Source organism: Caretta caretta, chromosome 11 (assembly GCF_965140235.1).
Source record: "Caretta caretta isolate rCarCar2 chromosome 11, rCarCar1.hap1, whole genome shotgun sequence".
Taxonomy (NCBI): Eukaryota; Metazoa; Chordata; order Testudines; family Cheloniidae; genus Caretta; species Caretta caretta.
The window spans coordinates 28,207,347-28,219,701 of NC_134216.1; the positions used below are offsets into that span (position 1 = coordinate 28,207,347).

Consider the following 12,355-nt stretch of genomic DNA (forward strand, 5'->3'; position numbering starts at 1 on the left):
TAACAGGGCATATATTTTCACTTCAGAGAAATGAAAGTTTTTCTAGATCAATAGTCTCATTAAAATAAATTTTTGTGGGCAATTTTTAATGGATACATAGCATTAAGTGTGAGATACATGATGATTTGACATTGTCCATCTCTAATGAGACTCTAAAAACAGAAAACAATTTTATAAGTCATCTAAGGCATGGGATTCTCAAACATTTTTACAATAGGATTTGTCTCACGGACTGCTGCCTGACCCAGCCTTCCAGTTACAATCCTGTTGGTGTTAACACAAATTCCTTGTGGCAACTAGAGATATTGCTTACATGGAAGAGTAATAATAGGAAAACATGTAGGTACTTCAGCTATCTCTAATAAGTGTTGTGTCATTTTTGAAAACCCTAATGATATCTTCTTTTGCTTTGCATTTCCTCCTCCTTTTTTCTGTTTCTATGCACATGCTTCTCTATCACTCGCTCCCTTTCTCACCTACTCCTCTGCTGCCTGGTACTCCTTTCCCCCTGGATTGCATATCAATCGCTTTCCTGCTGCTTGATCTCCTTCTTCCTTGTATACCTCGATCTTCCTTCCAGTCCGCTTCTGATGTGGACATTCCTTTCTAACTGGATGGAGAAGAAAGGGCATAAGACCTGATCCATTACAGAGGAGATACTGTAGCAGCGCAAGTGTCTCATGAAAAGTGGGCCCCGGCTCTCTGGATTGGACGAGTGCTGTATGGACTGAATTTTGGATGAGAAATACCTTATTAGACAGGAAAGTAACGTGTTAATAAACGTAGGCTATAGAGTGCATGTTATGTGCCTTGTGCTAAGGAGAGTGTTAAACTGAGCTGAAGCCAGTTAACAGGGGTTCACTGCTTCCACAGAGGCAGCGGATCGGTGTACGTTGAGGGTGTCCAGATGACGAGGGACTGAGCACCGTAATGAAATAAGACAGGTGCATGTAAATTGCTAGCCTGCAATTTAAAGGGCTTGTGGTAGGATACTGGGCTGAGTGGGGTGTACGCAGTCCTTGTGTTGTCTGCAGTTGGTAGTTATAGGCGAACGTCCCCCGGTGGGCACAGATGAGATTACCTCACACTTTAAATGGTACTGATTTACTCTGGACATCTTGGTTAACCCCGAAAAGTCAGCCCCACAGCCTATTCTGTGGAGAAAGAACTCTTGCTCCCTAATAGACCAACAGGTGAAGAACTCCACAAGGAGTTCTCACAGAGATTTTAGGGGTAGCATAAACAGTATTTTGGTTTCGCTTCAACTCCTCCCCACATTCCTTCATACCACACATACTCTTCTGTCATTTGTTAATCTTGTGTATTGGACTAGCTTTGGGCTGTAAACTGACAGGCCAACACATCAAGGACTTAATCCAAAGCCCATTGCAGTCCATGGGAGACTTTTCACTGACTTTGGTGGTCTTTGGATTAGGCCTTAAGTAGGAGTTTTTCACTTATGTATGGAATGTAGAGACTGATTTTATAGTAAAATGCTGCACTTCTGGGTTACAAGCATTGTGGGCCATATGTTCCTGAACAGTGTATCATTCACATTGTAGGCCCAAATGTGCATCATTTCTCTCAATTTCATTGATTATTAACTACATTATTTATATCAGGCAGAATGTTGAATCTGAGGTTAATGAAATCTTCAAAACACGTTAATAAAGATTCCCACATAATTTTGAATGTCTTCTGCTGCTGTTCTTTGTTGATCATTCTGAGCACTTGTCCAACCTTTTGAAGGCTTGTCTCACACATTTAGGTTTTTTTGAGAATTAGAGCTGTGTGTACAGTTCAAGAACAGACTTAAAAGACTAAAAGTTTTTAAACACTATGTTTAGATAGTTTTTCATTTATTGTAGAAAAAATTTTTAATGCAGTTCATTTTTATACATCTAAATTCCATAAAACAAATCCATAGAAATTAGGATACTGTATGCATGCGGTCTGCATTTTCTTTGTTAATGTTTCTGTTCACAAAAATAACACCACTTTTTTTTCCTTGAAAGCCACTAAAGCAGAGGGAAAGCAAAACATGCAACACTGTACACATTTGCATAGTATATTTTACCCAGCATGCCTTGTAGAATGCTACACATACAGTATCTATATAAGTAAAAATAGGAAGGGGCAAATCAGCAACAAAGAAAATATAAATGTGTACTCTTTTGGTTTAATAAAGGCAATAATTTTTTCTGCCATAATTAGCATGAACTGGCCTCCATTGATGTAAGAGGGAAAACTCCCTGCAATGGCAATGGAAACAGGTTTGGCCAATAATCAGAGACTGACTGGGAGGTAAAGAGCCCAAGGTCCATGGTTCAGAGTTTGGATGATTGTTTTCACCACATTATTTTGCCACATCTATTTTTAATGCACATACAGAATTTTATTTGGCTTGATTCTCCTCCTATACTGTGCAACACCATTGACTTCACCAGTGTACATGGGAGAAGAATCAGGCTTATTTCAAATTTATACATATTTTAGGCCTGAGCATGCATTCCTTGCATATATAGAAGTCCTGGTAATTTCCCTGGAAGTTTTAGGTGGGCTAGTATAGACCCTTTTGTAGCTTTTACATAGTTCAACCCCTCTCCCCAATAGCAGAATAGTATGCAATGGCAAAAATGCTTTTATAGCCCCAGGATGGCATTTTGTTTGAGATATTTTCATTTCCATTACAGACCTTGGACTACAAATATGATTAATGGCATATTCTTCAGTCCTTCATGCCAAAAAATTATTAATGAACACTAATCAAGACCTCACTTATAGTCATATGATTTCAAAATTTGGGAGTAGAAATAAGAGCAATGAGTATAACAAATTTTCTAATTTTAAAAGACTGATTTTTTTTACTGAGTTAACATTGAAGAGGGATAAAATTTCATGGAAAAATCAAATTACATAAGCAAATTGCAAGACTGTAAAATAAATTGCTGGAGAAGTGTCAGGCAGCAAGTTAAAGTGATGGAAAATGCAATAAATCCATTGAAACTGGATCAACAACGTACCTACTTTTTCAAAAATGCAATGGCAAATGTAAAATGGATTTGTTGTAAATTTGTGCTATTACAAATGTGCTTTTTTTCCTTGCTCTATTTTTTATATTATTGGCAAAAAATATATATACTATCATTTTGTACTGTACAATATAATTTCTTGCTACATTACTTTATTTTCTAGTACTAATACAGAGTAGAAGTAATAACAAAGGGTTATTTTGGCAATAGAATGCTCTCTTTTTAATAATGTCCCAGAAAATATTTGTAAGGCATATGATAAACGGTATGCAACACTGTAGGCCAGAACTTGCAAATGATTATTACTGGACTTAACATTAATAAGCATTATGGTCAGCAGTAAGCATTTTCAGAATCCAGCCCTAGAAAGTACAAAAAGTAGTTCATTGCTTAAAAATTGTAGTGGCAGTACCGAAAAGGCAAGTCTACTGTGAAGCAGCACGAAGACCACGCCAAAAGGTGTCAATGGTTGCTCTCACCTTGGCCACCATAATTTCAAAGGAAATAGCTACTAGATGTACCTAGAAAGAATGATAAACTCTTAAGTTTATTATTATTATTATTTCTATCTTTCATAGAATATCAGAGTTGGAAGGGACCTCAGGAGGTCATTTAGTCCAACCCCCTGCTCAAAGCAGGACCAATCTTCTTCCAAAACACTTCACTTGGATCCCAGGAATTGAAGAAAGGAGGATGTTTCTCTAGAAGCATACATAAGCATATTCCACAAATCAGAAAAATATGTTTGCCTCCATTATTTATAACAAACTTTTGATCCTAAGTAGAGTTTACAGCCCTTTGTCCAAATTCATTCATTTAGATATTTTCTATGATATTATCAAAATGTACCATTCTTTTTCTACATAGAGTATGTTGGGCTTAAATAATCATAGAACAAGGTCAATATGGATGATTGCTCTTAAAAGGATGTATTCCCTTTTGGCAATAAAGTATAAAGACAGCAGGAGATAGCCTTCACCAAATTTGGACTTGGCTAGGTAACTGTATTTTGTAGCCCCATTATTATCAATTGAACTACTATTTAAAGGCATGAGAGATTACTGGAGCAAAATAGATTATAGCTGAATCCATTTATCCAAACTAATCATGCAAGTTGGGAAACATAACCCAATTTTCAAACAACGAGGCTTTTTTATGGGTAAGAGGAGTTTGCATAAATCAGATTCTACTGTACACAATTTTGCATCCCATTTTTCATTCACCAGTCAGGATGCGTACTCTGCTTTAAAAAAATTCAAGAATAACATGGAGTCACGGTGAGATTTCGTGACTGCTGAATCCAGAAATCAATATATGAGCAAGGGATGAATTTAATTTATTCCTATATAAAGCAAATGGACTGATCAAATAGCCAACTGCCCGAGTTTACTCAAGTAACTATACAATAAGGACTACTAAGTGTGTGCTTCTGAGAATGATACAGAGGAACATTAGTGATGGCTGTGAACCCAGGGAAGTTTAAAGAAGGATGTGGAATTGAGACCAAGGTGAATTCTGAAGATTCATCTGAAACGGAACTGAACTTGAAGTTATGGACCTGTGCACCCCTATGGTAACTACCATTATCTATAGAAGCAGGTAGCTTGTGACACAGAAAAGAACTACCATAAGCACTCACTCTCCAGTAGTTTCTTGGTCTTAAAATTACTTTCCTCCCTACTTACAATCTTTATTCTCACAAACACTAGCTTAAAAAGCAAGGAGCAAAGAAAGGATATAATACCCAAAGGTCAGCTATAAAAGGAGCTTTAAAACCGGGTATGTCTACACTACAAACCTAAGTCGACCTATATTAGGACAACTTACAGCCACCACAGTAATTACTGCTGTGGTGCATGTGCCCACTACCCTCCTTGGGTCAGTTGTGCGCGTCCTCACCAGGAGCACTTCCACCGACCTAAGAGGGGCAGTGTGGGGAGCTGAGAGCCCAGTCTCTCAGCTCTGCTAGCAGCTCCCTACCAGAAGCTCCCACAGGTTCCTGGGTTCTCCACAGGCTTCCACTTCCCTGCTCCCTGTTCCCTGCCAGGAGCAAGGGGGAAGGCGCCCTGGGATTCTCGCCACCCCATTCCCTGCTGGGAGTGGGAGGAAGCCACCCTGGTCTTCTTGCTGTCAGGGAGCAGAGTCCATCTGCCCTTCTTGCCCTCCTGCTGCCCGCTCCCACTGGGAGCCAGGTGGGCTCCTCGCAGGGAGCAGGCAGGGGGATGCTTGGGCTTCTCACCCCAGCTCCCAGCTGGGAGCAGGGTCCAACTACCCAGCTCTCCAGGGGAGCAGGGGCTTTCTTGTCAGTTTCATGGCTCCTGCTGTGAAATTGACCAGACTGTGGATGTAAGGGACACAATGTCTACACAAAAAGAAAAGGAGTACTTGTGGCACCTTAGAGACTAACCAATTTATTTGAGCATGAGCTTTCGTGAGCTACAGCTCAAGTGAGCTACAGCTCAAGTGAGCTGTAGCTCACGAAAGCTCATGCTCAAATAAATTGGTTAGTCTCTAAGGTGCCACAAGTACTCCTTTTCTTTTTGTGAATACAGACTAACACAGCTGTTACTCTGAAAAATGTCTACACAGACAGGGCATCAGGCTAATTACATGGCTCTTATGCCTATGCTGGAGGGGGACTTATGTTGGTGTAGTAGGGCACTTACATTGACTAGAGGAAGGCTGTAGGGTAGACACTGACATAAGGAGTTCAACATAAGCTGCCTTATCTCAGCCTAGTGTGTAGTGTAGACCAGCCCATAGTCAAGTGTATTTCCACTTGCAGCCAAGCCAACACTAACATTCTGAGTACGATTTATTGGCGTGTTTACTGAAGACATTGGAAATTTTTCTAATCTCAGGTGCACCTGATTTGTATCTGGCTTTATAAGTGTAAGTCAGAAATATGGGAGATCAGAATCAGGCTCATGTTCTCTAGCCAAGAGGTAGCATAAATAGCAAAAGCTATTGCTACAAAAACCACTCTTGCTTTACTGAGCACAAAAATAAGTAGTCAGGGTGCAAGTTCCACTTACTTCAATGGGAAACTCACTTCTGCGGGCAAAATCTAGGTCCCAGGGTCATAATGTACATGGATTTCTAAGCAGAGTGATCCACTAAACTCAACAGAAAGTTTTGTTTCGAAAATGATGGCATGATATGGCCCACAGTGTTTAAGTTAAAATGACTTCAAAACAGTTTTAGTTATCTTCTTTTTTAAAAAACAATAATTTCCTAATATATTGTATGTCAGAAAATGTACCCAGTTTACAACTGCCTGTTGCTCAACTATATAAATAGCAAAAGAGATGAAAACATTCTGTAAAATTAAAAAATAATAATTCAAGTTTGAGGGGAACAATTACAATTCTCATAAATATGAGCCATATTTTAAAATTAATTCATTCTTCAATTATAGTCAGGCAAATGAATGCATTGAAGCATACTGTCTTTAGATGATCATGTCACTGAGACTGTCATATCAGCATAGGCTATCACTGCCTAAATTATCATTAACCCCAAAAGTCTTAAATAAAAACCTATAAAAATAACAAAGAACCATCAACATTTTATAAACATTTCTAAATAAATATTTGTGTATATACTGGAGCGTAGCAGTAGAATCCTGATTGTTACTATAATCAGGTTATAATAATCATGAGAAATTATAGCAGGAATTGGAAAAATTAGTCTTATTCCTACTCATTCAGGACTACATTAATTTCACATCTTCACATAAAGCCATTGCATAAAAAACCCACACAAGATGGCTGGCTAACATTGTAGAAGTTCTAATACATAGTTTATACTATGAATTTAAATGGCCTTAATCAGCATTGCAGCTCTTATTATTTTTCTTGTTTCTTAAAAAATAATTTGTAAAAGAAAGATTCCCAATAGCATTTACTCACAATGAAATGTATTCCTGTCAGCATTTTATATAAACATATACTTTAAGAGTATATATCTCCCTGCAAAACAAAAGCAAAAAAAAAAAAAAAAAGCAAACTTTGATGATATTTAAGTATTAGAATGAGGGGGTATAAATCATACAGAAAAGGAAGGTAAACTTAAAATAAACCTGCAGAATTAAGGTAAACATTCAAAATTTTCCTTCAAGACATATACATGACTACTTTCAACAGGTTATTTTCATAAGAACGTTAAACAAAAGTGGTTTTGGCACTTCAGACAATGCAGCAGGTGAATTTTGTGCATGTGTGTTGTGGGGATCTTTCCCTTTACTAGCATGACATGGAAGACTTTAAAACAAGGCTCCAGAAGGCTTTAAAAAATAAATGACATTTTTGTCTCTGAAATGATAAAGCAGTAATCTCATTTACTAGAAAATATTAGTGGTGTTGCAGCTACCTGTCATAAAATGCAAATATCTTCAAGCAGTTAATGATCTGATTCCTAATCCTACTACAGAATAAAGATAAACAGCTGTCTAATCTAGCTTTACACATTTCAGTGCATTCTTTGCAATTAATACTTTAATGCACACAAAAAGAAACTGTCAAAGCTTATAGAAAAATGTTTTGCCTAATACCTTCTTTCTCATGCAGATGTGTGCTGTACATGTAACAAAGACTTGTAAATATTATTGGAGAATGTTCCACTGTGTTGTAACATAAGATATTAGAAATGGCAGCATATGCCACCACTATGAGGGCTGATCCTGCATTAGTGCCTCAGGCCAAACTCACACCGAGATCAATAGGAGTGTAACCTGAAAAAGGGCAGCAGGGACTGACCCTATATGTTAATTCTTAACTTTATTACTCCAGTGGATGCAAGTATTTTATGTTTTAGTTGTTGACAATTGGCCCAACTGAATCATCTAGTGACAGATCATTAAAGGCGTCTTTTATGCAGTAAACCTGTCCAAAAAGCCAGAGTTGCATCCATTATCTTTTGCTGTTAGAGACATGTATTATTTTGGTTGTATCAGATATGTAGTGAATTACATTTCAAGTTGTCATCACTAAGCAGATGCTCAGGCTCACTAGCAGGGAAAAATATCAAAAGCATCCTTGTTAACTGGTCCAGAAAATAGAAGACATCATAACGTTCAGGAAATTTGTTTAGTGCTACATGCTTTTATAGCCTACCTCTCAGGAGGCTTTGGGAAAGAAACAGGAAAATATAAAAACATAATTACTTTCATTTTCAAAAAATAGCTTTGACATGAACCAGCATAAAATGATATTTTACACATAGTTCTGTCAGTTTTAGAAAATGCATGCAGTGTCTGGGGTGTTTTAGAAAGAGTCTATGCTTAACGACACCAGTGTGTTGTATAAAATGGTCAATTACAATAATTATTTCAATCATATTGGATCTAAGGCTTCGATGATAATGTAAGATATAAGGTCTAACTATATAAATGCATCCATTAAAAAAAACTGAATAGTCAGTAGGTGAAAAGCAGTGTTCATTAGAAGTAAGGCAGCAAAATCTCCAAAGACTTTATCATAGTTCTTTGAATTAAAAATGTCAGCTCTATAATTTTACAGTGAGCAGACCTTCTGTGGTACTCTATTCTGTTTTTATTGCAAGCTGTATCTTTCGGAATCTTTGTTTTATAATTTACAGCCATTTGGAAAAAAAATTCTGCTTTTATCAATAAAATTTAAATGATGTGGCTAGGGAGGGTTCTTGTGTGATGCTGGAATTTTCAGACATTCAAAGAGGGAAACTGAAAAACGTAATGTGAAGGTACTCAATTGTGTGGGAATGTAAATACAGTACATGCTGAACATGTGTGGTTGGGAGAATGGATCAGTTTTCTATTTGACATGGCAGAACATTGAGAATGGGAGAAAAAGCATCACATCTCTACTGTTTGATATTGGATTTTGTGATGAACCAAAGAAAGAACAGCCATGTACTCTCAAACTCGTCATTCCTGCTAGGCTTGGGTTTGTTCATACTCCTACTGGTCTCTTCCACGTTGCTGAAGTTCGTATCATCATTGCTGACCACAACAAAAGTATCAGTACTGACTAAACAAATGAAAAAAAAATTGCTGCAACGTACGTGTCAGGAGAAAAAATAAAGAAATTTTCAAACAGGAAAGTACTTTGAAACTGCTGCATTAATTTGTGATATTTGGCACTACAAATGGTTTACATTTGGTTAGTCTGAAAAAGCCAGTCAGGAAAAGTGAATATACATTAAAATGTTTTTATTCTAACCTTGAGTGTAAATTTAGCTTCCAGCAAACATACTGTAGCTGATTTTTGGCTGATAGTGGTTAATTTTCTATTTCTTCATCTGCATTTTTTTTCAATTGATTGCAACTTGTTCAAGTCGACTTTCCAGTCAGTTCACCCAAATTCCAACAAGAATTGGTTTATAAATTGGTTCCAACTGGAACTGGTCATTTGGAATTTCCAGCACAGGAAATTGTTTTATATGTGCCTTTATAAGTACCCTAAATTATGAACTGATATGTTTAATAGCTAACGAGGAAAAAAGGTACTGCTATAAATGCAAATGCTGTACTAAAAAAAAATCCAGGATGATTGGGCAAGCTAATTTCCTCCTAAACATCAGGGCATTGTGAATTTCTTCCCCTCTTCCTTTTTTTAAGCATCAAATGACAGCAGCTTGTAACTACAGTAAAACTGTGTTACACCTGCTAAATTAAGATGATTTGTTTTTCCTAGCTATGTTATGGAAAGTTGTCAACTAATGAATACTATTTTTCCCCAGGTTCCTAAACTCAAAGCCTATGTCGTGAATCATGGCTATATCCTCCAGGCGATCCTCGGTTCCTATGGGGTTTGTAAGTGTCCTGGTAAGAGTCAGAGTACTCTTCTTCCACAAGTGGGTAATGATCTCGGCTGTGTTGGGAACTGGAAGACAAGCGGTTCCTGCTCTTCCGAGCCCTTTCATTGTGATAATTTTCATCAGAGGTCATTAGGCTTCTTCGTTCAACTGGAGAGTTCTCAGTAGAGTGGTTGCTATGTCTCATACGCTGGCTCTAAAAATGTAAATGAATGTAAGGATTAATACAGATACCATTTTATTTCACCTCTTGTAAGTTAGTTGTGAGCCTCAGTTTGAGGTCCTTCAGAATCCATCCACGTTTGTAATTCCTTTTTAATAGTAAAATTTATTTGCGATGGGAGATGGATGTGAAAATAGTCTGATTCCCAAAACTGATAGGAGACCAAACACAGCATAATACAAAGTATTTTTATGATATTTTTATATGCAATCTTATAAAATTTTACAGAGCACTTTCAGTAAGAAGTGACTAGTAGATCAATTTCAGAGCACACTACACTTATCAGTTCTTCTCCCCAGTCATGAACATAACATTCATAATTCTATTTTGATTCCTTTTAGTAATTTGTGATGAATCAGTGTGTTTTGTAGAAACTTTCTGAAAAGGAGTTTTGGTTTTTCCAAAAGGTGCAGCTCATTTAGCGTTATTTAAAGATTTTTAAACTATGAGCTAATAGAGTATAACCAAATACTCTACAGGAAGGCTAGCTGAAGTAGTTAGATGTTAAGTGATTTTTATAACTAAAACATAATAAATATTTCAAATAACTTGCACAGAAACTCCTTGACCAGGACCATTTACCAAGTAGGGATTTGGCCTTTGTTGTCCTTATGTTTCCATAGTGATTGGTTAATATCTAATCATGTGTGGTCACAAGATCAAATCACAAGATCACATTATTGCCTCTGAACTGGTACAATGAGGCAACAGTCCACATTGAGAGAACAACATTCCATCCAATATCATCAGACGTGCTCCATTATTACCACTGTTATTCTCTCATGTCTCCGCACAACCAACGTTAACAGAAATTCAAAAGGTTGATCAAGCACCAACTTAGCTGACTGTTCTTTCTCTCACGATTTTGCACTCAATATCCTTTTTCCGATCCAAAGGCTAATAGTAAAATGCTACTAGTATGTTTGTATTCGTATGATCTGAGATTTGTATCCATTCAAATGTATGGTCTACTGTATGGTCCTCTCAACTCAGAATTTTTCTCTATTCTATGCAATCTTTCTGGTACAGTTCTACTTTTCACCTACATGACCTAATCTGTTTTAACTCTATAATTCATAGCCAAGTATTATGTTATCCCAAAGATTTTTGTCATTCCATGTTGTTTCAATATCTATTATGGCTCAGTTTTTATTTTTGTTTAATGTGTCTTTATCTCTGGTTAATGTGTTTTCTTATTTAACTCCTTGGTCTAACATCTACAACATCTCTGCAATTTATCTCTGTGAATGCAACTTGTCCCTCCCCCCAGTTACTTTGTAATATATGCTCTTTCCTTTACTGGATGCAGAGATATCTTTGTATTACTGGCTTGATTTTGTAGTTATTCTGATCTCAATCTCTTCACCTCTTCTGGGTGTGGAACATATTTGACGTGAGTTAATGTTTGTAGGTGTTGCAAAAAGATAACCTCTTATCTCATAATGTAAGATATGATTATCATAAGATAATGTATGATAACCCATATCTGGCCTCACTTGAACAGCTGGGTTCAAAACTGGGTCCTGCAGAGATAAAAACATTGAGCTTCCACCACTTGAGCCAAAGGACTTAAGTCTATTAGCTGGAACTTGCAGACTCCAGCCTTGTCTGTGGACCAGCCACTAGAGGGTGACAAAACTCTACACACTCAACGTGGGTTGCAACTGCATACGGTTAATATGCTCTATTTTAATTTTACGTATTTCTAAGTTGCATTGCTCCTTGTATCTTGAGCTTCAGACTGGCACAGTTTATATAGATAGATATAAAATATAAACAAGTAAATTAAGTATATGCAATGAAACATAATTAAAGTTGTGTGTGCAATCTTCACTTTTGTTTCTCCTGGACTTGAGTGCATAAATGTACACCTGTATTGCATTAACATAGGATTTTGGCTTTTTTGCATTCAGTTTCCTAGTAATTTAAAGGTAGTATAGCTGATAAGGAAAAAACGTCATAAGGGTTTAAAGTACTGTAGTAAATACTTAATGTAGCAAAGCACCTATGCTGGTTTAATTCCTGAAGTCTGTATAAGTATCTCAATCACCTTATGGTGTCAAACACTTAAACTGATGTAATTCTTCAGATGGCAAATGTCTTGAAAGTGGTGTAAGATATAATCACTTAAGATAATGTAAGTCCTTAATGTGACATAACCATGTCAACCCAACTTTCTAAATGGTCTGAAACACTTAAGTGGCATTGTGAACCAAATCCTGCAGTCTTTACTCAGGCATAATAAACTCAGGGTGAAATTTACTCCTCTGCAGATAACTAGCACCATCCAAGCCGTCACAATTTT

At 36.9% G+C, this 12,355-nt stretch overlaps 1 protein-coding gene across 4 annotated transcripts in view; it reads right to left on the reverse strand.

Annotated features, from left to right (window-relative positions):
* Positions 1–5,911: 5,911 nt before the first annotated feature.
* Positions 5,912–12,355, reverse strand: part of CACNB4 (calcium voltage-gated channel auxiliary subunit beta 4) — a 190,853-nt gene continuing 184,409 nt past the window's right edge. For 3 of the 4 annotated variants that reach the window (XM_048869761.2, XM_048869762.2, XM_048869763.2), the window contains one exon: positions 5,912–10,023. In XM_048869761.2, the coding sequence (XP_048725718.1) occupies positions 9,763–10,023 (261 nt within the window). In that variant the 3' untranslated portion in view covers positions 5,912–9,762. The remainder of the gene's footprint in view (positions 10,024–12,355) is intronic. The other variant, XR_007359150.2, reaches the window with a different exon arrangement.